Source organism: Grammomys surdaster, unplaced genomic scaffold (assembly GCF_004785775.1).
Source record: "Grammomys surdaster isolate TR1022 unplaced genomic scaffold, NIH_TR_1.0 125807, whole genome shotgun sequence".
NCBI classification, from domain to species: domain Eukaryota; kingdom Metazoa; phylum Chordata; class Mammalia; order Rodentia; family Muridae; genus Grammomys; species Grammomys surdaster.
The window spans coordinates 3,598,637-3,624,686 of record NW_021620638.1 but is presented as its reverse complement, the minus strand read 5'-3'; the positions used below and the strand labels follow the sequence as shown (position 1 = coordinate 3,624,686).

Genomic DNA, 26,050 nt, shown 5'->3' with positions numbered 1-26,050 from the left:
TTCTACTTTTGCTATGCCACATATGGGTGGATATACTAGTACACACACTATACATGCTTAAAAAAAAATGTTTAAATACCCAAATTCCTCCCTGAGAGAACTGGTCTCCCAGGAGTACTGACACACAGGCCTGCAGGAGGGACAAGCCACAGTCAGAGACAGCAAGACCAGCTAACACCAGGGATAACCAGACGGTGAGAGCCAAGGACAAAAACATAAGCAACAGAAACCAAGGCTACTTGGCATCATCAGAACCCAGCTCTCCCACCACAGTGAGCCCTGGATACTTCAACACATCAGAAAAGCAAGACTCTGTTTTAAAATCACATTTCATGATGATGATAGAGGCCTTTAAGAAGAACATAACTCCCTTAAAGAAATATGTGAGAACACAGGTAAACAGGTAGAAGATCTCAAAGAGGAAACACAAAAATCCCTTAAAAAATTACAGGAAAACACAACCAAACAGATGAAGGAATTGAACAAAACCATCCAGGATCTAAAAATGGAAATAGAAACAATGAATAAAAATCACAAAGGGAGTCAACCCTGGAGATAGAAAACCTAGGAAAGAGATCAGGAGTCATAGATGCAAGCATCACCAACAGAATACAAGAGACAGAAAAGAGAATCTCAGGTACAGAAGATACCATAGAAAACATTGACACAACAGTCAAAGAAAATGAAAAATGAAAAAAAGCTCCTAACCCAAAACATCCAGGAAAAGGTCAAGTAACATATAAAGGCAGACCTATCAGAATTATACCAGACTTCTCACCAGAGACTATGAAAGCTAGAAGACCCTGGGCAGTTGTCATACAGACCCTAAGGGAACACAAATGACAGCCCAGGCCACTATACGCACCAAAACTCTCAATTATCATAGATGGAGAAACCAAGAAATTACATGACAAAACCAAATTTACACAGTATCTTTCCACAAATCCAGTCCTACACAGGATAATAGATTTAAAAAAAAAAAAAAAAGGCAACACAAGGGATATTACACCCTAGAAAAAGCAAGTAAGTAATCTTTCATTCAACAAACCCAAAAGAAGATAGCTACACAAACATAAAAATAACATCAAAAATGACAGGAAGCAACAATCACTACTCCTTAATATCACTTAACACCAATGGACTCAATTCCCCAATAAAAAGACATAGACTAACAAACTGGATACATAAACAGGAACCAGCAGTTTGTTGCATACAGGAAACACATCTCAGTGACAAAGACAGACACTACCTCAGAGTAAAAGGTTGGAAGACAATTTTCCAAGCAAACAGTCCCAAGAAATATGCAGGAGTAGCCATTCTAATATTGAATAAAATCAACTTTCAACGAAAAGTTATCAGAAAGGATAAGGAAAGACACTTCATACTCATCAAACGAAAAATCTACCTAGAAGAACTCTCAATTCTGAACATCTATGGTCCAAATGCAAGAGCACTCACTTTCATAAAAGAAACTTTATTAAAGCTCAAAACACACACTGTACCTCACACAATAATAGTGGGAGACTTCAGCACCCCACTCTCAGCTTTGAACAGATGATGGAAACAGAAACTAAACAGAGACACAGTGAAACTAACAGAAGTTATGGACCAAATGGATTTAACAGATTTCTATAGAACATTTCATCCTAAAACAAAAGAATACACCCTCCTCTCAGCACCTTATGGTACCGTGTCCAAAACTGACCATATAATCGGTCACAAAACAGGCCTCAACAGATACAAGAAGACTGAAATAATCCCTTGCATACTATCAGATCACCATGGACTAAGGCCGGTCTTCAACAGCAACAAAAACAACAGAAAGCTCAGATACATATGGAAGCTGAACAACATCTACTCCATGGTAACTTGGTCAAGAAGGAAACAAAGAAATTACAGACTTTTTATAATTTAATGAAAATTAAAGCACAACACACCCAAACTTATGGGACACAATGAAAGCAGTGCTAAGAAGAAAACTCATAGCTCTAAGGGCCTCCAAAAAGAAACTGGAGAGAGCATACACTAGCAGCTTAACATAACAGCACACCTGAAAGCTCTCAAACAAAAAGAAGCAAATACACCCAAGAGGACTAGATGGCAGGAAATAATCAAACTCGAGGCAGAAATCAAAGTAGAAACAATACAATGAATCAACAAAGAGAACTATACAATGAATCAACATAACCAGAAAGTTAGTTCTTTGAGAGAATCAACAAGATAGATAAATCCTTAGCCAGACTAATCAGAGGGCACCGAGATAGTATCCAAATTAACAAAATCAGAAATGAAAAGGGAGATATAACAACAGAAACTGAGGAAATTCAAAAAAAAAAAATCATCAGATCCTACTACAAAAGTCTATACTCAACCAAACTGGAAAATCTGGATGAAATGGATGATTTTCTAGACAGATACCAGGTACCAAAGTTAAATCAGGAGCAGATAAACCATCTAAACAGTCCCATAACCCCTAAAGAAATAGCAGCAGTCATTAAAGTCTCCCAACCAAAACAAGCCCAGGATCAGATGATTTTCATGCAGAATTCTATCAGACCTTCCAAGAAGACCTAACACGAATACTCTTCAAACTATTACACAAAATAGATACAAAAGGAACACTACCCAATTCGTTCTATGAAGCCACAGTTATACTGATAACAAAACCACACAAAGACTCTATGAAGAAGAAAAAAAATTCAGACTAATTTCCCTTATGAACATCGATGCAAAAATACTCAATAAAATTCTCACAAACCAAATCTAACAACACATCAAAAAGATCATTCACCACAATCAAGTAGACTTCTTCCCAGGGATGCAGAGTCAATATACAGAAATCCATCAATGTAATCCACTACATAAACAAATAAAAATCACATGATCATTTCATTAGATGCTAGAAAAGCATTTGATAAAATTCAACATCCCTTCATGTTAAAAGTCTTGGAAAGATCAGGAATTCAAGGTCCATACCTAGACATAGTAAAAGCAATATGCGGCAAATCAGTAGCCAACATCAAACTAAATGGGACAGAAACTGAAATCAGACACTACACAAGGCTGCCCACTCTCTCCCTATCTATTCAATTATAGTACTTGAAGTTCTAGCTAGAGCAATTAGACAACAAAAAGAAGTCAAAGGGATACAAATAGGAAAGGAAGAAGTCAAAATATCACTATTTGCAGATGATATGATAGTATACTTAAGTGACCCCAAAACTTCCACCAGAGAACTCCTAAACCTGATAAACAACTTCAGCAAAGTGGCTGGTTATAAAATCAACTCAAACAAATCAGTAGCCTTCCTCTATTCAAAGGATAAACAGGCTGAGAAAGAAATTAGGGAAACGGCACCCTTCACAATAGTCACAAATAATATAAAATATCTTGGTGTGAATCTAACCAAACATGTGAAAGATCTGTACAACAAGAACTTCAAGTCTCTGAAGACAGAAATCTAAGACCTCAGAAGATGGAAAGCTCTCCCATGCTCATGGATTGGCAGGATTAATATAGTAAAAAATGGTCATCTTCCTGAAAGCAATCTACAGATTCAATGCAATCCCCATCAAAATCCAACTCAATTCTTCAGAGTTAGAAAAACCAATTCTCAAATTCATTTGGAATAACAAAAAACCCAGGATATTGAAAACTATTCTCAACAATAAGAGAACTTGGGGAACCACCATCCCTGACCTCAAGCTGTATTACAGAGCAATAGTGATAAAAACTGCATATTGGTACAGTGACAGGCAGGTAGATCAATGGAATAGAATCCAAGACCCAGAAATGAACCCACATACCTATGGACACTTGATCTTTGACAAAGGAGCTAAAACCATCCAGTGGAAAAAAAGACAGCATTTTCAACAAGGGTGCTGGTTCAACTGGCAGTCAGCATGTAGAAGAATACAAATCCATCCATTCTTATCTCTTTGTACAAAGCTCAAGTCCAAGTGGATCTAGGATCTCCACATAAAACCAGATACACTGAAACTAATAGAAGAGAAAATGGGGAAGAGCCTCAAACACATGAGCACAAAGAAAAATTTCCTGAACAGAACACAGAACACCAATGGCTTATGCTCTAAGATCAACAACCAAGAAACGGGACCTCATAAAATTGAAAAGCTACTGTAAGGCAAAGTACACTGTCAATAGGACAAAATAGCAGCCAACATATTAGGAAAAGATCTTTACCAATTCTACATCCATCAGAGGGCTAATATCCAATATATACCAAGAACTCAAGAAGTTAGACTCCAGAGAACCAAATAACCCTATTAAAAAATAGGGAAAAGAGCTAAACAGAGAATTCTCAACTGAGGAATATCGAGTGGCCAAGAAGCACCTAAAGAAATGTTCAACATGTTTAGTCATCAGGGAAATGTAAATCAAAACAACCCTAAGATTCCACCTCACACCAGTCAGAATAGCTAAGATTAAAAACTCAGGTGATAGCAGATACTGCCGAGGATGTGGAGAAAGAGGAACACTCCTCCATTGCTGTTGGGATGGCAAGCTAGTACAACCACTCTCCAAATCAATCTGGTGGTTCCTCAGAAAATTGGACATAGTATTACCTGAGGACCCAGCTATACCACTCCTGGGCATATACCCAGAAGATGCTCCAACATGTAACAAGGACACATGCTCTACTATGTTCATAGCAGCCTTATTTATAATAGCCAGAAGCTGGAAACAACCCAGATGTTCCTCAACAGAGGAATGGATACAGTAAATGTGGTACCTTTACACAATGGAGTACTACTCAGCTACTGAAAAGAATGACTTCATGAAATTTGCAGGCGAATGGATAGAACTTGAAAGTGCCATCCTGTGTGAGGTAACCCAGTCACAAAAGAATACACACGGTATGCAGTCACTGTTAAGTGGATATTAGCCAAAACATTTGGAATATCCAAGATACAATTCACAGACCATATGAAGCCCAAAAAGAAGGAAGACCAAAGTGTGGATGTTTCTTTCAGTGCTACTTAGAAGGGGGAACAAAATACTCACAGGAGGAAATATGGAGACAAAGTGTGGAACAGAGACTGAAGGGAAGGCCATCCAGAGACTGACCTACCTGGGGATCCATCCCATATACAGTCACCAAACCTGGATGCCGGAAGTGCTTGCTGACAAGAGCCTGATAGACAGAGTCTCCTGAGAGGCTCTGCCAGCGCCTGACAAATACAGAGGAGGATGCTCACAGCTAATCACTGGACTGAGTGTGGGTCCCAATGAAGGAGGAGTTGGAGAAAGGATTGAAGGTGCTGAGGATGTTTGCAGCCCTATGGGGGGGAGCAATAATGTCAATTGGCCAGTCCCCCCCCAGAGCTCCTGGGGACTAAACCACCAAACCAAAGAGTACACATGGAGGGAGTCATGGCTCCGGCCACCTATGCAGCAGAGGGTGGCCTTGTTGGATGTCAGTGGGAGGAGCGGCCCTTGGCCCTGAGGGTGCTGGATGCCCCAGTGTAGGGGAATGCCAGAGCAGAAAGACCAGAGTGGGTGGGTGGGTGGAACAACCACACAGAGGCAGGAGGAGGAGGGATAGGATGCAGTTTCTGGAGGGGAGACCTGGAAAGGGGATAACATTTGAAACGTAAAGAAAATATCCAATAAAAAAAATTAAAAAATTTAAAAAACGTTTAAAAATGTTTCCAAAAAAGACCTAACAATTTTAAAACCTCTGTGTGGTTGTTCCACCCACCCACCCACTCTGGTCTTTCTGCTCTGGCATTCCCCTACACTGGGGCATCCAGCACCCTCAGGGCCAAGGGCCGCTCCTCCCACTGACATCCAACAAGGCCACCCTCTGCTGCATAGGTGGCCGGAGCCATGACTCCCTCCATGTGTACTCTTTTCCCCAGGAGCTCTGGGGGGACCAAATATCAGTGTAACCAATCCCATAAAACAAATTATTCTACACAAAAAGAGACAACATTGGAACCGAGACTAGTAGGTGTCTTTAACATTCACTCTCAATCATGCAGATAAAAACAACCACCAAAAGTATCTCTTACAGGGAACCTCATAACTCCACCTCCCAATTTTTAGGATTATAGGTGTGGCACACTATGCCCAGTAATGATACACTCCCAAATAACAATGAGTCACTAAAGAAATCAGGAAGGTAATTTTAAAACAAAAGTACAATTTATCAGAACCATTGTAATAAAAAAAAAATTATAAATGAGTGCTCACATTAAAAAAAATTGTATTAAATACACATCAAATAATTCACCTTAGGATTTTCAAAAACAAAAAAGCCAAATATAAAATTAGTAGTAGAATGAATAGAGATCATGACAGAAATCTGAAATGATGGTTAAAGCACAGTAAAAAGAACTAAGAAAACCACCTAGGCTAGGAGGAGAGTGCTCACCTTTTATCCCAGTAGGAGTTGGGTCATCTTTGATAATATAGTGAGTTCAAGGCCAGCCTAGGCTATATGAGACCCTGTCTCAAACACAAGAAAATAACAGGAAAGAAATAAATAAAGGAAGGGAGGGAAGGAAGGAGGGAGGGAGGGAGGGAGGGAGGGAGGGAGGGAGGGAGGGAGGGAAGGAAGGAAGGAAGGAAGGAAGGAAGGAAGGAAGGAAGGAACAAAGAACTAGGTCTTTGAAAAGACAACAGTCTGGAGAGATGGCTCTGTGGTTAAGAATACCTGATGCTCAACCATGAGGCCCTGAGTTCAGATCCCCACCTATAAACAAACTCCAGCAGGATCTCTGGGACTACCAGACTAGCCAAAAAATTCCATGGGGGGAGCAGACAAAAAGGCACTATTATAACAAATGAAGTGATAAAAATGAGAAAATATTCAAGTATGTCTGAAAATAGCTAGTAAATAAATATAAAAGGCTTATAGTAAGTGTAGAGTTAGGCATCATAGAACATGCTTATAATTCCAAATCCAGGAGAGGCTGGGACAGAATAATGATGAATGGCAAGCTAGCTTGGCTACTCAGTGAAATCTATTATCAAAAACAAACAAACTACAATCAAATTCCAAGCTTTAAAACAAGAAAAAGAACTTAAAAGCTACTTCTTTAAAAAAAAAAAAAAAAAAAAAAACAAGGTATTCAAATGTCAAACTTCACAATCCCTCAAAGAAATGTAAGTAAAACCACACTGACACATGTACATAATGTTACTATACACTATGAAAATTCAATTGCTGATTTCTGTTTCCCCTAGATCTGGTTGCAATTCTTATTCAGAAAAATGTCTCAATCTTCTGTAAACATTGGCTCCCCAATTGTTCCCTGATGTGTCAATAAAGAGAGATTAACAACCAGTAACTGAGCAGGGGAGAGAATAACACTGGACTTCCAGACAACCAGGGGAGGCAGTCAAAGAGAGAAAGGAGGGGACTGCTGCAGCACAGAAAGTCAAAAAAATCCAAGTATCTCAGAGATTTTGGCTGGGAGGTAGCCAGACTAGTTTAGAGGATTAGGATAATAAGAGTAATAACTGTTCAATACTGTTGTATCTAAAAGCTTGTTAAATTTTAATCCAGTCTCAATTACTTATGAGCTAGCTAGGTTAAAAGTGTAACACACTTACTAAAAAGCCACTAACACTGACATGTAGCTTTGTGGGTTCTTCTTTCTTCCACCCTTCTCCACCCGTTTTCTTCCACTCTTTCAATCCCCGAACACAAGAGAGAAAAAAGGATAGAGAAGAAAGGAAAGAGATCCCTGAATAAAGTCAGGGGTCAGAAAGAGGGGTGATGTTTTATCATTAGATAGACCTCTTCCAGCTGGGACAAGTTTTGATCCTTGCCATCAGGACATTGAATTTCTTCTTGTTGTTTCTTCTTTGTGCACAACTACTTAACCAACCATGACCAACAGCAACCAACAGTAACCAACAACCTCCACTGTCTCTTGGGGCCCAACATTATATACCCTCTGAAAAGTCCACAGAATTCCAAACGTCACACAATCACAGAAACTATCTGCAGCTGGCAAAAACATGCCCCTGATTGCATGAAGCAATCATAGTCAGCTGCTGTGAACAGTCTGAAGCAGCCCCATATGCTGCACCTAGGATTAAGACAAAAACTTCTGGGCTGGTGAGATGGCTCAGCGGTTAAGAGCACTGACTGCTCTTCTAGAGGTCATGAGTTCAAATCCCAGCAACCACATGGTGGCTCACAACCATCTGCAATGAGATCTGATGCCCTCATATGGGTGTCTGAAGACAGCGACAGTGTACTTACATATAATAAATAAATAAATCTTTAAAAAAAAAAAAAAAAAAGACAAAAACTTCTTATAATATTTCTGTTTTTAAAAGAAACCAAAACTCCAAAATTGTCAGTACACTGATATATCCAAGTTAAGAGATAACTATAAATTAAATATACTTTGTGGGTTTGATACAGAATAAGTGAAGGTCCCCAATCATTTCCAGTATAAAACTGATGCAATTACTATGAAAAATAGTTTGATGGTTCTTCAAAATGTTAATGACCCAACAAATCTAAGGTATACACCTGAAAAGAAGTAAAAACACTTAAAACCTTATACAATAAAGGCTAATAAAAGCATAATTTTTTGAGGGGTGGGGGCTGGTTTGGTTTTTCAAGGCAGAGTTTCTCTATGTTTGCACCTCTGGCTATCCTGGAACTCACTCTACATACCAAGCTGGCCTCAAACTCACAGAGGCCCACCAGCCTCTGCCTCCCAAATGGGATTAATGGCATATGTCACCATCACTCAGCATGGAGCATTAATCTTAATAGTGAAAAAGTTAATAACTCAGTTGTCCATTAACTAACAGTAAAATGTAGTGTTTTCTGTATAGCAGAGTATTAGTTGAAGATAAAATGGAATGAAGTATTGACACATTATACAACACTTTATTCCATTTTATGTTCAACTAATGCACATTAAAAAAAGACAACTAACATTTTACACATTTGCTGTAACAAGTTCTAGTCTACTAAGCCTAAACTGTCTTCATGTTTCACTGAACCATGACTTGAGATGTGTTTTTTTTTAATTAATCACTGTATTTGTTTACATTTCAAATGATATCCCCCTTCCCAGTTACCCCTCCACAAACATTCCCATCCTATCCCCTCTCTAGCCCATTCCTTTATGCATATATGAGAGTGCTCCTCCACCCACCCTCACCCCTCTAGCATTCCCCTAAGCCAGGGCATCAAGACTCCCTCCCCTCCCCTCCCCTCCCCGCCATTGATGACAGATAAAGAAAGGAGGTCTGAGTACCACAGAACTCTGCATCTAAGTTGCATTAAGGTACACACACACACACACACACACGTACGTCAGGGTCATTTTAGACTTTTTAACATTAGCACATTTAAAGAACTAGTGGCTGGTGTTGAACATTTTCTTGTCTAAATCAGGTTAATACCATTTTCTGGATACTTAACTATCACAGACTGTGCTAGATGTTAAGAGATACTACCTTTAAAAAATAGCTTACTGGATATAAAAATCAAGTGGCTGAAAGAAAAAATAAAATGAAAAATTTTCACCAAACTATGGAAGCCAGGTGTAGACAGTTCAAAATGCTAACAAAGAAATAATATTGATTTAGGATTCTACAATCAGGAGAAATATCTATCAAAAAAGAAACCTTGAAATATACAAACTAGCAGACTGCATTATAAGAACTCTATCACACTGGCCAGAGGAAATTCAACAAGTTAGACCTATACAAAGGAATGAAAAGCACTTGAAGAGGTAGGTATATAAGTAATATGACCCCACATTTTAAAATTGTGTCTATAGATAAGACACGTGTTATACATGTCTAAAAACAAATCTACAAGAATATGCAAGGAGGAAGGTGTTGCTGGAATTTCCAACCCCAATAAGCCCTTATAGAAAAACACACAATCCAGTTATTATAAGCCATACACCTAGATTGGACAGATCTAACACTATACTAATTTATTCCCCAGCTACAAGACCCCTTATTACTTGCAGTTTCTCCTGGTTCATCATGGCTTTCTCTTCCTCTTCCTCCTCATCCTCCTTCTCAGTCCTCTCTCCTTCCCATCTGGTACTCTTCTGCCTCTCTACCTGCACCCAATCCCAAAACTCCAGTCCCACCTTTCCCCTCCACTACCCAATCACAGGCTCTATAGCCTTTATATTGACCAATTAAAATGGGGAGAAGGTTCACATAAGATCACCTGAGAATGTGATGGACTGCTCATCAGCAGCAACCCCTCTTGAGGAAGCAGGATTAACATCAGAATACAAACAACATCTGGACAACCCACAACTGAAAGGTATGCCAGTGAAAAACCATTACACATTATAAAGATGAACCAAGAAGAAAATCTTTTTCACTTCATTTAGACAAAGTTTTCTTTTATTACCCAATTTTATAAAGCATAAAAGTTAAAATGCTACTTGCACTTTATAAAAATGATAAACTTTTGCTTTCTGAAATTACTGAAGAAAGTAAAGATCAAAACATTCCATTGTCTGGCAAGCATTAAGCAATCCAATTGCAAATATGAAAAGTTGAAACAACTAATGTGATGGGTGAACAAGTATTTGGGAAGATAGTCAGTAGTATCATAAGAAAACTAAAAATAAAACTGAAATGGACTGGTGGAGTACTGGAAAAAATGGAACTGTTCTGCACTGTTAGTGCTAATGAACATTAACAAAACCATTATGGAAAGCAGTGTAATGGTCCCTCTATACTTTAGTACTTTTTAACTTTAGCACATTTAAAGAACTAGTGGCTGATGTTGAACATTTTCTTGTCTAAATCAGGTTAATATCATTTTCTGGGTACTTAACTATCACATACTGTGCTAGATGTTAATACTGTACTAGTGCAACCACACAGGATTCAGTAATCTGACTGCTCCACGTTCATCAGTGAGCTCAAATTTTATATGCCCATGCTTACCATGGCACAATAGTCAATACAGGGAGTAACATCAGTTTTCATTACCAGATGATCAGGGTTTTGTTTTTTTTTGTTTGTTTGTTTTGTTTTTTGGTTTTTTTTAAAGTGGTACATATATACAGAGTAAAATACTGTAAGAAGGAAATCCAGGCTGAAGAGATGGCTCAATAGTTGAGCATGTACTGCTCTGCTCCTTGCTGAGCAGCCCACAAACCCCTCTAACTCTTAACTCCAGGAGATCCAATACCTTTTGAGTTCAATATACACATAGATACATAGACACATAACTTAAAGCAGTAATAATAATGTACTATGGGGAGTTGGAAACATGGCACAGCAGTTACCAGTGCTAGTTGCACTTGAAAAGGACACACACACATACACACACACACACACACACACACACACGTGGGAGCGCATGCACGCCCACACATAAAGATACAAAAAGGTTTGAAAAAAATAAGGAAATGCTGTCATCTATAATAATATGGATAAACCTGGAAAAAGATTAAAGTGAAATAAGTTGTGCACAAAAAACCAAACACCTTATGACTTCAGTGTTATATAAAATCTAAGAGACAAGTCTGACTTCATCACTCTACCAAACATTTAAGAACCTCTCTAAAAGCAGAGCGGGATAATGTTTAACAGAGGTCTGAGGGAAAGAACATACAGGGAATGGAGAAATACTGATCTAAGTGTACAACATGTCAGTTAAGAAAAATTAAGATTGCCAGGCAGTGGTGGCGCACGCCTTTAATCCCAGCACTTGGGAGGCAGAGGCAGGCGGATTTCTGAGTTCAAGGCCAGCCTGGTCTACAGAGTGAGTTCCAGGACAGCCAGGGCTACACAGAGAAACCCTGTCTCGAAAAACCAAAAAAAAAAAAAAAAAAGAAAAGAAAAATTAAGATTTAGTGATTACACAAAAATGATGACTATATAGTACTGCAGTAGACATTTCAAAATTGCTAAGGGGAGGTTTCATATAGAAGTGGTGATGCACACCTGGATGGAATCCCAGGGAATCAGAAAGATCAGAGTGAGAAAACACTGGGGAAGATTGAGGACTAAGTGGAACACACACACACACACACACCCTAACCACAATGTGAGGCAATAGATTTTTAAACTATCTAGAAGCTCAAACTGTGCCTCACGAATGCACACAATCACGACTTATTGGCTAAAAATAAAATGTTGCCAAGTATAATGAATGGTACATACCTATAAATCTCACCAACTGAGAAAGCTAAGGCAGGCAGAGTTGGACCCTAGCCTACGCTACACAGCTAGTACTAGAACAGCTAGTGAACATAGCAATGCTGTCACAAAAACAAAACAAAAAAACAAAAACAAACAAAAAAATCACCCACTAGAGGCAAGATGGCTCAGCAGATCATCATCACGGTGCTTGTCATCAAGCCTGACTGCCTCAGTTCAATTTCCTCAACCCACAAAACAAAGGAAGAAAAAAACAATTCATCCAAGTTGTTCTCTCAACTCCACAAGGATGAACTCACTGGCACATAAACATGCACATGAACTCCTGAGTATGCACACACACATGCACACAAATAATAGAAATAATAAAAACAGAACATTCATCAAAATGCCAAACGTGAACGATTAATGTATATAGATTTAGGCAAGGGCTGGACTGAAACACATGACTACCTACCCTTAAGGTAATCCTATTTAAGAACATTTACAATGGCTGAAAAAATGGCTCAGTGGTTAGAGCACTTGCTGCTTTTGCAGCAAACCTAGGTTTGATTCCAAGCACCCACATGATGGTTCACAACCATCTGTAACTCCAGTTCCAGAAAATCCAATACCCTTTTCTGGGTAATATGCATTCATGGGTGAAAATACTATATAAGTAGGCATGACATGGATACACATAAAAATAAATCTTAAAGAACACTTTCAATTTCATATACTTTTCTGTACTAACTGAAAAATTCTACTATAAGCTTCTATTGTCTTTATAAATGGATAAAAAAATAAAGAGCAGTATTGAAAGAGAGAAAATTACTCCCAAAGTGGTAAAAGAATTTACTCTTATACACTATGTTAAGTATCAAAGCAACCCAGTGAAAGTGCCCTGTGTAACTGAAAATACAATAGAAGAATGCGGAGGAAGGTAACCCTATTGCAATTTTCAGTTCCTTTCAATACCTTTTTCATGTAAATTTCCTATTTTACTAATATCTCCAATAGACATTCACAGCATTGACTCTTCCCACAATTTAAAAGGTTTTGTTTGTTTTGTTTTGTTTTTAATATTAAAGGCAAGTTTATTGGGAAGCTGCTCTGGGGTCAGGGAGTTCACTAGCCCCAAGGACAGAAGCCAGGGAAGTCACCATGGGGAAGTGAGGGAGAGAAAAAGAGCAAGTGAGAAGAGAGAAGAGAGAGAAAAGGAAGAAGAGGAAGAGGAGGGGGAGAATTATTTAAAGCTTTTAATTCCATTGCCTTAAAGAAGTTAATATTTCTGATTCCAGCTTGGTACTTTTGCTTCCAGCATCCACTTCAAAGCTTATTAACAATTGCCATATGTGAGATGAAGGTAGCCTAAAACAAAAATAACAATAACTACCACTACCAAAAAAAGATAAGAAAAAGAAAGTGACATGGGGGAGGGGATACCAATTAGGGAAAGAGGTTGGGATTACCTTATATAAGAATATTAAGCAACATTCACTTTCAAATGATTTTTCATGAATAACTATATTTTAGGGTTTTAATTAAAATATGAAAGTCTGCTCAGACAATTCCTACCATAACAAGTGAGTTTAATTCACCAAGAAAAACAAATTATTTTTCCTAGTCAGTACAAGATACAGCAAATATAAGCAATTTATAGGTCTACATTTATTTTATTTACATTAAAGTGAATGAGCATGCTATTAATTTTCCAGTAAATTAAGACTTTCCTTTTTAATTTTTTTTTTTTTTTTTGAGGTGGAGATCTCATTATGCAGCTCTGGCTGGCCTCAAATGAAGAGATTCACCTGCCTCTGCCTCACATGGCTGGGATTAAAGATATGTGCTACCATACCTGGCTGGGAGATTCTTAAATAATCGTTTTTATTGTAAGTGTGGAGCACTCAGACTGTGGGCATATGAATGAAAGTCAAAGGATAATTTTCCAGAATCAGCTTTCATACCAAATTCAAGAACGTACAGTACATATTTTTACCCACTAAAGTCTCTCCCTATAAATCACAATTACTTCTACTATCCTGGATAATATATGAACCAAAATAGCTAGCAAGTTCCATGGTGGTACATGTACAAATTAGTTTTCTTTACTCTGTGAAAGAGAAAGGGGGAAGGGAATCTTAAGGAATTAAACCACTACTACCAAATACATTTTGTAAATTAGTCCTTAAGCTTACCAGCTAGTAAGGGTTAACAAATTTGGTCAGCCAATTAACTAACGTAGAATCCAGGTACGTTTAACAGATCTATAGCAAAAGTAAAACAAAAATGCTATAAGGAACACAGAGAAAAAAAATGAACATCCAGATGAGTGAACAATCAAGATGTTAAGATCTGAGTTTGTGAATGCAAGGTAAACAGTAAATATGGAAAAAAAGGTTATCAGTATCTCTTCAAGCTTGGAGAACAGTTATCAAGGAAAAACAGAAAAATAAAAGTGTTTGAAAAATAAGAGTCATGACAGAATGAGGTTAGATCATTAAAGGCATTAAGTCACAATGTATCTGAATGCTTATATCCAACCTTACAAAAGAGACAGTATTTAACTACATAGTAAGAAAACTTCTCTAATAAACCATGGACTAGAATGGGTAGGAGGAAACAGTTGTTATTAGTAGCTGACTCCTTTAATGCTAGTATTCCAGAGGCTTAAAGGCAGGACTACCCAGAATACAAGGTCAGACATGGCTACTGAGTGAGACCCTATTTCAAGAAACTGAACAGGAATAGAGGGAGAGTATTAACAGGAAGTCTGACCCATTAATAATAACAGCCTGCATGAGAGTACAATAATGGAAAAGTGCCAGGCTTAGTGGCACATGCTTTCAGTTTCCGGTGATCAGAAGATGGTAGCAGATCTTAGTGAGTTTGAGGCCAGCCTGATAAATGGAGTTCCAGGAAAGCCAGGGTTGTTACACAGAGAAACCCTGTCTTGGAAAAACAAAACAATAGGGAAAAAATAAAGAGCAAATAATGGAAAGGCAGATATAAATATTAGTGTTAGGATGAAAGAAAGTTAAAGAGGACAGAACACATGAAAATATATGGTACAGATTGACCTGTGAAAAAGGGAAGACACGGGACCACCTTCTTAGAATGAAAGAAAGGACCACAACTTTCAGAAACTAATGTTCACCCTAAGTTCCATTCTCTTCTGTTTCTGCACTTATTCTGTATCTTATATTTCTGATACTTTTTCTATAAAGAACATATCAAACCAGAAGCATTTTTATAATAGGAATTTTTAAAAAGCCTCAAGTATTCTAGTTTCACATTACTTTGAAGAGCAGTTGTGAGGATGAAATCATCATAACCAGGGACACCATATAATAGCCTAGTAATCGCCAGTGACTTCCATTATCTGTATCTGAGGTCCAGGAACTGGATTCTCTGTGTCTTGGTATTATTCAATAGCAAAGTCTTCTGCTGAACCTTGATGTGATGGAGCCTATACAAATGGAAGACAAAACTAGCTATATACAGTTCATCCTACTGATGGAAGTTAACCTGACTTCAGTAACTTTAGGCCAACACCTCCTGCAGCAGATAAGTCATCAATAAGTTATAATCTACAAGCTGAGACTGGAAACCAGTGGTGAAATGCTTATCTAACAAGCCAGAGAACCTGAGTTCATTCCAAGCCTCACCAAGAAATAATAAATAAATAAATAAATAAATAAATAAATAAATAAGCAAATAAAAATTATAATCAAGCTGAATGCATTGTCAGAAACATTTTGTTTCTTGTATTTTCAGACATGGTCTCAATGAGGTCCACACTAACCCAGAGCTAATCCTGAGTACTTAAAAATCTTTTGTTTTTGAAGCCTCTGCATCACATTCCATCAGCAAATCACTCAAGTTTTGGAGGTATTTGTTTCCTAATCCATCAGTGAAAACTATCACAAGGATTTTCTGGTGTATATTTATTTGTTAGCCATACATCAATAGCAACCACACAGAACACTACACTCAGCACCCTTCTTTTCCCTTGTATTAACACACCTCACATTTATTATAGGGCTTATCAGGAAAATAAGAATTTACACACCTCAACAATCAAATAGTGAAGAGGCGTCTTTAGTCCCATAGCTCAAGAGGCAGAGCCAGGTGGATCTGAGTTGGAGACCAGCCTAGACTACACAGCACAGGACAGAACCTATCTGGAAAAAAAACAAAAGAAAAATACAGTAAACAGCTTATAAGGAGAAATTAAGCCAAGAAGACAGATAAAATGAAATGCAGGAGCTAAAGAATGAAGACACAAATGCTGGCAAAGAACAGGTTGTAGGGTAGTCCCTAGAACAGAGAATTTATTCTACGACTTAATAGTTATGTTCAAAGCCGTGCTTTCAATACTATATTGAGTATGGATTCATTTCCTTTAGGAAATCTACATGGGTAACTTATTGGAATATGAGTTTGGAAAATGTCATATTTAAGTTTCTTATACCATAGCACATAGCCTATATTATTTATTCAAATGAAGCAGGTAATACAGATTCACAGTGGCAGAGTCTATGTTCAGTCAACTCTATCGTCCCTTCACTTACCTATTCAATGATTATTAAGAGTGTATAACCACCCCAACACAGTCCTGAGCACTAGGAATTCAATGATGGGCAAGACAGGCCAGATGCCACTGTGGAGCTTACAATCTCGTCTATTCATTAAAGAGCCAGTCATCTGACTCTACTACTAAACCTAGAAACAAATAAAACTTTTTGCATTAAGCTGGACAAGTGAATTCCGCACCAGTACGTACATTTGCTATTTTTCTAAATCTTGTTTTTCAAATAACTATTTACTCATCAGTTCTGGGCCTCAAATTTTAAGCAGGATATTTGACAAGCAACACAATGCAAACAAACCAACCAAACAAACAAAAACAAAATAAAAAACCTGAAGACCATACCTCATAAAAAAATAAAACAAAACAAAAAAAGAAAACCCCACCACCAAGAACAACAAAAACAAAAAGACAGGTTTTTGGCCCAGAGAGAAGACTTGTTGGAAACATAACTATCTTCCATGTTTTAAAGAACTAGTACACAAATTTGTTCTGTACATTCCAAAGCATTACATGTAGAACAAACATAACACAGATGTAGATTTCTATTTCCATATGAAGACTTAACAATTCAAACTATTCACAATTCAACCACTTTAGATTTCTTTAGGGATGTATACTTCATAAAAGGCAGTTTTTCATTTATCCCTTGAAATAATAAATAGGACAAGTATTAAATATCATAGTTTAGCAAACTAAGTCATCAATGGTTTTGCTAAGAAGCCTAACAAATCATGTAAGAAAGAAACTAGGCAAACAGTGTCTAAACTCAAGTCCAACAAAGACTGACCAAACAATGTGTTCCCACCTACTGATGTATTCAGGCATGAACCACATGGCCAGCTGTCAGAATTGTTGACCAATATTACTGAAAAGCTTCTTCCAAAAATGAACCCTTTGGACAAACAGCTGGTCAATACACACACCATGAAAAGACTCCATAGTGAGTGGACTTTCTATATGCTAGCTCCATGAGGACAGCAACTTTGTCTTTCTTCACTGCTACATTGTCTTGCCTAAACTATCACTGACACATAATACCTGCTCTTAGATATTTGCTAAGCATGCTCAGGCCTAATCACACAAACTGTACTATACGGTACACACCACCAATGTGGAACAAGAAGAAACCTTGCTAAACCTTACCAAAATCTAAAAACACTCATTGTTAAAATTGCCATTGCACACTTGAATGGCTATAAAAAGTTATGAGTCTTAACCTAGTCAATCCTAGAGCTAGTTTAACAAACCATAAACCATAAAGCCTAAAAAGCCCAGACACGCTAAGTAATATAAGAAGCTACAATATCTACAAAGTACTCAAAAGCCACTTTTAATTCAATCTACAGAATAGGTATGTATCAATATACACATATTTTTGAGACTATTATTGTATAACAAACAATGGCTTAACATCTATATAAAAATCATATTCCAACATCAGATCACATTATCTCTGCAAAAATTCCTGAACAGGTTCATTAGGATTATTAGTACTTTAAAAGGTCTAACTCTGCAGTAAGCAGTTTCAGATTTATAGTGGCCTAAGAATGTAGTAAGCCATTCTCGCGGTTACGGTGTACCACTATATTATTGGCAACTGGGTACTGAACATAACTATCATTTTTCCCCTCCTTTTTAAAACCAAGACTTTGAAAGAGCGGATAAAAACGCTACCCAACACAAGAATCATTCTCGCATATATAATTTTTTATCTTCAAACTCTATTTCTATCTTCAAACTCTTTCTGTCAACGTCTACGTACACGTATTTCGAGTATTAAACTTTACAAAAGCTGCTTTTCCCATCCCCGTATTAACCACATAAAACATCTGCAATCCTTATCTAACTCTGACATCACCTTCTGATTCGGACTGCTCTTTACAATATAAGTCCTTGTATTGCAGTCCATTAATAAATCATCAACAAAGTAACTTTTTCTCCATAAACAAGTATTAAGACAAATTAAACCAAACTAGCAATGATGGAAGGGCAGAGCATTTTGTACAAACCTGCTAATAGTTAAAAGCAACAAGTTAAAAACTGAACTCTTAGAAATCGTCCCTCCCACCCCCACAGGTGCGCACAGCACCCCCCCCTCCCCGCTAGAAACCCTTCCTCTGGCTCAGAGCTCTGGTCTGGGAAGTGGACCGAGTAGACCAGAGGCGCCTCACCCTACTTTCCCTGCCTCCTAAGGGGAGGGGTGCAGGACTCACCTGAGTACCGGGCTGTAGGGACTGCGCGAGCGCCGCCAGCTGCTGCTGCTGTACGGGCTGGGGGATACGTCGCCGCCGCGCTCATAGGAGCTGTGGCGGCTGTAGCTGGGCGAGCGGCGCCGGCTGTAGGGGCTGGGGGAGCGCGGCAGCCGCCGGGAATAGGGACTGCTGCCACCTCCCGCCGGGCTGGGGGACTTGCGGCTCCGGAGGCTCTGCGAGGCCCTGTGGGACACCGGGCTTTCGTCTCGGCCTCCCAGCGGGCTCAGGGACCGCTGCCGCCGCCTGTAGGCCTTCGGCTCGCTCTTGTCCTCTCGGTAGGCCTTGGGCGGCTCCTTGTAGGCCGAAGGCGGTTCCTTGGACGACTTAGTCCGGCTGCGGTGGGCCTTGAGGTCCCGGTCCTTGCGGCTGCTGCTGCTGCTCGACGTAGCCGACGCGCTCTTGCGGCGGCCGCCGCTGCTGCTGCTACTGCCGCTCTTGGCGGCTTCGGCCCGCTCCTCGCCACTGTGTCCGTGGCGGCTGCGGGCCTTTGAGGCCTCGCTGCCACTGCGCGTCCCGTCCCGCCGCCGGTGCTCGCGGTGACGCTCCTTGCTGCGGCCGCTGCTGCTGCGGCGGTCCCGGCGCGGCCTGCGCTCCGACCCCTCCGCGCGCCGCTGCGTGCCGGAGGAGGAGGCCGGACTCCCGCCGTTGCCCCCCGTTCCCCCGGCAGCCGTCGCCGCCGTTGCCGCGCTGGCGCCCCCCAGCAGCAGCCCCTGCTCGGACTGGGAGCTCACATCCTCGTACTCCACCAGCGGGGTCACACCCCCGCCGCTACTGGCACCGCCACCGCCGTCCTGCTGCGGCTGGGGCAGCGAGAAGACCCGGCGCTTCTCCGCCTCCTGCCCGGCGCGGGGCCCGCGACGCCGCTTCTGCCGCCCTCCGGGGCGCCTCTTGCCTCTCGCCAGCCGCTTGACCTCCAGAGGAGGGCCCGGGCTGAAGCAGGAGGAGGAGGCCGCGGCGGCGGCGGCTGCGGCGGCGGCCGCGCCGGGGGCAGCCAGGAAGAGCAGAGGCGGCGGGGGCGGCGGCGGTTGCAGGAGCTGCGGCTGCAGGAGCGGCAACAGCAGCGGCGGCTGCTGAGGGGACAGGAATCGCCTCCGCTTACGGCGCTCCTCCAACTTCTTCTCGGCCCAGCTCAGGCCCCCGCCTCCCCCCAGCGCCGTGTCCGAGCTGCTCGGCATCGCCTAGAGCCCGCCGCAGAGTGCGGCGCGGGTGCGGCCTCCTCCGGGGTCAGACCCTGGCCATGTCCCCCGCCGGGAAGGGGGACGGCAGCCGCGGCGGAGGGGTAGCGAGCAGCAGGGCCGGCCGGGAGTCGCGCCACGATAATCCGGGTCGGGACGCGCGTCCCCGCTTCCAGTCGCGGTGTGTGCGCAGCGGCCTCAGGGCCTGGCGCGGGAGGATCCTGTCCTCGGCAGAAAGCCGGCCGCGCCGGGCGGCGGCGGCCTCGGGCTCCGGCGGCGCAACGCGGAAGTGCCACCGCGGGCCGCGATTCACTCCATCGTCCTGACGTCGGGGGCGAGCTCGCGGGAGGGCAGTGGGCGCGACCACAGCACGCCTCCGTCGCCGGCCGCTGCGCGTCCACGTCGTCCTGTGGCGGCGGCGACACCCCGCGGCGCTCGGACGGGCCTGGGCCTTACGCCCCGAGGGCACTGCGCGCAGCTTCCGGAGCGGGGGCGCGGCTCGCCGTCCTCCGCCCCTCCACGCGGGCTCCGCGCGCGCCGCTCGCCCCTCCCTTCACTTCGCGTTCTCCCTGCGGGAGGGCGACGCGACTGGCTGGCGGAGCCCTAACCGCGCACCACCCACTCGCCGCGTTCCTCAAGCCTTTCCCCTAAATCCAACGCTAGGTCGGTGGCGCGCACGCTCGTCACGTTCGGGAACGCAGACGAAGAGAGGTGGCTCGGTCGAGGGAGGTGCTGCGTGCACGCTCCCGCCAGGACCCTGACCGTCACCGGAAGTGACGCGGAGGAGCCGCTCCACTTCCGTCAGGGGTGGGACCGAGATCGGGGTTAAAGAAAGGAGAGGAGGCGTGGGCTGCGTTATGTTGTCGCTGGAGGCGCTCCCTATGGCGCCAGTCAAGGCGTTAGTTGCTCGCTTCCAGTGAAAGGTCACGGCAGGACCCAGGCGAACCTTGACGACTACCCTTTCCCCAGCCTCGGGATTGGAACATCTGTGACAGGAGACGAGACTCCCTGCAGAGGGCGAATATGACGTTAGCTTGACTAGACTCACGTACGCCCAAGTTCAAGGACCCATCGCAACCTAAAAATATACTTGGTGTTCATAGCTTCTGCAACACTGAAGTTCCCTTTAAAAAGCCTTAAGTCAATCTGGAGAATAGGGCAAATATCAAGGAGGACTACTGAAAATCCCAGGAGCTTTAAAAACATCGTAGTGGAGGCTGCCCTCTTTACTTTCACCTATAATTATATCTAAACCTATGAGCTGTCAGCTACATAATGCCCTCACATTGCATCTCTTGCCTTAAGATTTCCCTTCAGTTAGAGGCTAGACACTCAGGGTAATTAGATTAAGATCTAAATGGCTTATTGGTCATTAATACTGGAAAGAGGCTAAACAGATTGCTCAGTGGGTACATGTAATTACCCCTTAACAAATTTATTAGTTCAGATCATCAGCTGGTTTGTAGTTCTTAAATACTTAGTAATCAAGTTGACCTCAGCGTCTTCGTACCACAAACTGATGGAAGCTCAGACTTCGAAGTTTACAAAAGATACTTGCTAGAAGATAAATAGGTTTGAATAGCTACTTCTGACAATGACAGGCCTGAGTAAATCACCCAGTGGGACCTTCTGCACATCAGAGGGCAAAACAAAGATACTGGGGAACTAAATTTCAGAAGTATGTTGCCTAAAGCAAATTTCTTGACAGTACTGTTAACTCGCACTTCTGTAGCTTACTAAAGACTACTTAGAAGAGCTTTTCAGAAAAATAAGATCAACCTGCCCGTCATTCTGCTTTTTAAAGCCTGATGCAATGGTATATGTCTATTCCCAATACAATGGAGGCTGAAACAGGCCAAGGACGGTGGTGCGTTCTGGCCTATCTGAACTCTACATAATAACACCCTCCACCCCGTCCCACCTCGCCAAGAAAAAAGATAAGCCTGGAATAGAACAGAAGAGGCAAAATGATGTGTGTATAATAGTTACTCTAGTGTAAGCAGCTACTCCACCGAGAATGTCATCTGTTCTTGTCCCTACAAAGAAAACTTGGTCCATAGTAAATGTGTAGTGCCTAGTCCAGGCTGCACGTAGAAAACTTAAAATATTTTCATGAGATTCTGCCACCCACGTTTCCTCAAGCACTTGCCCACTTGTTTGGAAATGCTTTTAATAGGATTCAAGCTCCAAAGTACTGGAAATTATCGTTAAATTTGATGTTTCTATAAGAATATCTGTTACCTGCATAGGAAGAGATTTTTAAATTGCCACTTGGAACTGTTTTTGGGTATTTTTTTTTTTTTTGCAGTTTGCTGTTAGTGTGCTTTTCGTGTAATTATGTGTGCCTTTATTGCCTTGTGGTTTTAAAAATATCTTTTCTTAGTTTATCTGACAGATCATTATCATACCACATAAGCTGTTCTTTATAGTTTGGGGCTGGGGGCAGAGGTGGTCTCAGTTGTTAGAGAGCTTGCCTAGTATGCAAAAGCCCTGGGTTTGAGCACCAGTCACATAAAATAGAACACGATAGTGGACACCTGCATGATAGGTAGGTAGGAAACTACTATACAACTTTAGTGTAGTGTTGAAGATTATCCACAATCGAGAAGACTATTAAAATACCCCCTTCCAGTAATATATCTGATTTACATAGCCTATCCAAAAAAAATTTTCAGAAACCTGGGTTCAGATTCCAAAACCCACATGGTAACTCACTACCATCTATAGTTACAAGGAATCCAATGCTCTCTTCTGGCCTTAGGGCACATACATAAAAGATAAAAAAAATCAAATTTCAATTACATTAAAATGGGCATTAAAGAGATTTGCAAAACTAGTCCCTGCACTTAGGGAAAAAGGGACAGGAAGATCAGAAGTTCAAGGTCAGCCTTGGCTCCTTCACAAATTAAAGACACATGAGGCCTTGTCTTGGTGTGTGGGGCGGCGGGACAGATGATGTTGCAGAATATAAAACAACAAATCTTTAAATGACTACAAGAGTTACTTTTTTTTGAGACAAAGTATATGTAGCCTTGGCTCTCCTTGTAGACCAAGCTGTCCACACAGAGATTACCCACTTCTTCCTCTCAGGTGCAGGGATTAAAGTTGTATATGCCCAGCAAAAGAATTACTTTAAATAGATGAATTTTTAATCCTCTTTTTTTTGTTTTGTTTTGTTTTGTTTTTTGTTTGTTTTGAGACATGGTTTCTCTGTGTAGTCCTGGCTGTCCTGGAACTCACTCTGTAGACCAGGCTGGCCTCAAACTCAGAAATCTGCCTGCCTCTGTCTCCCAAGTGCTGGGATTAAAGGTGTGTGCCACCACTGCCCGGCATTAATCCTCTTTTTTCTTTCTTCATTTTATTTATCTACTTAACATCCAAACTGTCCTCAAACTTAAAATCTTCCCAATTTTGCCATGTAAATCCTGGGGTTACAGGCAAACACCAGTTGGGTTTTTTGTTTGTTTGTTTGTTTGTTTTTAATTCTCTCAAATTTTGTTTCTAATATAGAAAAAAATACCTGGAGGTAACACTTTTTAAATGTTCTTTGTAGTTTTCATTAATTTTTGAGAGTATAAAGGACCTTGAGTCAATTGCTACATGAAATCACAGACATAAAAACTTGATTGTTGCCTTTAAGCTTGTAAAAGGTGCAAAGTTCATGAATAGGCTACACACTCACTCCATGATCCTGTAAATAGGAATTTTTACAGTATTTGTTAATGTTGATTCTGTTTTAGAGAGACTGGTTGATTTACAGCTCTTCTTAGTCTTGAAAAATCTTTAAACTTTCAGCCCTTCTTATTCTCCATCACACACACACACACACACACAAAGATATTAGCTAATTACTACTTAAATTGAGCCCAGTGAACTTTTGAATAAACAAAGACCAACTAGTATTTACCGAACATTCACTATGCATCACATTCTATGCTAAATATTGTCTCATTCAATAAAGCAGCACCTATAAATACGAGGACCATGTTCTAGGACTTCCAGGGGTGGTCCTGGTTTACAATGTTTGTTCAAGTTAATAGGATGACCTTTTAGCCATGAGTTTTCCCTCCTGAATATAAATTATCATGTCAATCTTTCTGTAAAATTACCAATGGTTTACAAGTAAGAGTAAGACATACAGAAACTGATCCAAGGTATACTTTTAGTAAGTATGATCCATTGTTCTGTCCAGATTTAAAGACCATGCTTTCAAGAATACAAGCTGTTTTATACATTACTGCCTCTGAACTTTATATTAAGCCCAATGGTAATAATATATTCCAGAATTAAAATAGAAAAGTATAATGATGCTACAGCTTAAATGTTTCCTCCAAAAATCCATGTACTAGAAACTCAATTTCCAAATCCTATGTTGATTGTAACTGAAGGCAGGGCCCTTTAGGAAGTAATTAGAATTAGACAAGGTCACAAGAGCTGACGCCCACAATGAAACTGGTAGCTTCAACGTTTTTGTTGTTTAGTATTTAATTTTTTTTCATTGCAATTTGGTTTGTGTGTGTGTGTGTGTGTGTGTGTGTGTGTGTGTGTGTGTTTGTGTGTATGCACCAGCTAAGTCTACATAAGGAGACCCTGTCTCAAAAGAAAGAAAAGAGTAAGCAAGCACCAACAAAAGCAACTTAGAAACAGCTAACCTAAGAAAGGGCTTATAGAAACAGAAAATACAAGGAAAAGCTAAACATTATGCATTAGTGGAATATTTCATTATACATACGTTAAGAAAGTAAAATCTATTAACATATGTGCTACATTTATCAACATCCCTGAGAATTTCCTTTAAAAAAATGTACCTGGAACAATAGTTTCAAGAACTTCATGAACTCACACACAAGATGCATCTTTAATAAGCTGGACAAGACACCTCTAATATCACAGTAATTACAAAGGGGCAACATTACTGTTCTTTAAAATATTTCTATAGACCACCTGTGACCAAGATCTAAAATATTCTGGATTCATCTAATCCAATGAACTGTAGCTGGGTATAGTGGAAAACATCTCTAATCTCAGCATACAGAAGGCTGAAACAGAAGGACTGTAAATTCCAGAATGTGCTACACAGTGAAATTTTGTAATTTAAAAAAATGAAGAAAGGCGGAAAGGAAGGGAAGGAAAGGTGTGGAAGACAGGGCACGCGATCAGTTGCGAACACTACTTGACCCCCTGCCACTCTGTATGAATTTATGTTTTCAGTAAAGCAGCAATCCCTCATGCTTCACAACACTCCACATGAAGCTGATTTCCTGGGATCTCCGCATAACAACAGAAAATGTATATTATGTGAAGTGTTGCCACACTGGCTGCTAACCCTGATGAGTGCCATTGATGAGGGTGCAGCTGTTCCATTGGTAAAGGGAAAATGTAAGAATGCATTGAGGGATAAGGCCTACAGGATCATTTCTCAGTGCAACTATGAAGGAGTATTCGATGAGGTTAACTGATGTGGGAAGGCTCATCTTAACTGTGTGGGACCATTCACTGGACTGGGATCCTGGCCTATAGAAAGTGGACAGTGAATAGAGCATGGGTATTCGTCGTTCTCTGCAGCCTGGTGGGTGACATGTGAACAGCTGTTTCAAGCTCCTGCAGTTTTGACTTCTCTACCACCATGGACTGTACTCTTGAACTGTGAGCCAGAAACAAACGCTTCCACTTATGATGCTTTTCTCAAAATATTTTATCACAGCAAGAAGAAAAGAAGCTAAGACGGTGAATACAGCTGGTCTGTACCTTTCCCCTTCACCCTTACTTTCTTTTTTTTCTTTTCTTTTTTCTTTTTTTTTCTTTTTTTTAATTATTTATTTTTTCAAATCGTAATTTTTACTCATTCACACAGGGGTTATAAACACAAAAAGGCAGGATATGGGGAAGGGGATGACACTGGAGCG

General features: G+C 40.9%; 1 protein-coding gene across 2 annotated transcripts in view; it reads right to left on the bottom strand.

Annotated features, from left to right (window-relative positions):
• The window catches only part of Cdk13 (cyclin dependent kinase 13), a 101,267-nt gene extending 80,702 nt beyond the window's left edge, over window positions 1–20,565 (bottom strand). For both annotated transcript variants that reach the window (XM_028789241.1, XM_028789242.1), the window contains exon 1: window positions 18,931–20,565. In XM_028789241.1, the coding sequence (XP_028645074.1) occupies window positions 18,931–20,144 (1,214 nt within the window). In that variant the 5' untranslated portion in view covers window positions 20,145–20,565. The remainder of the gene's footprint in view (window positions 1–18,930) is intronic.
• Window positions 20,566–26,050: the final 5,485 nt, after the last annotated feature.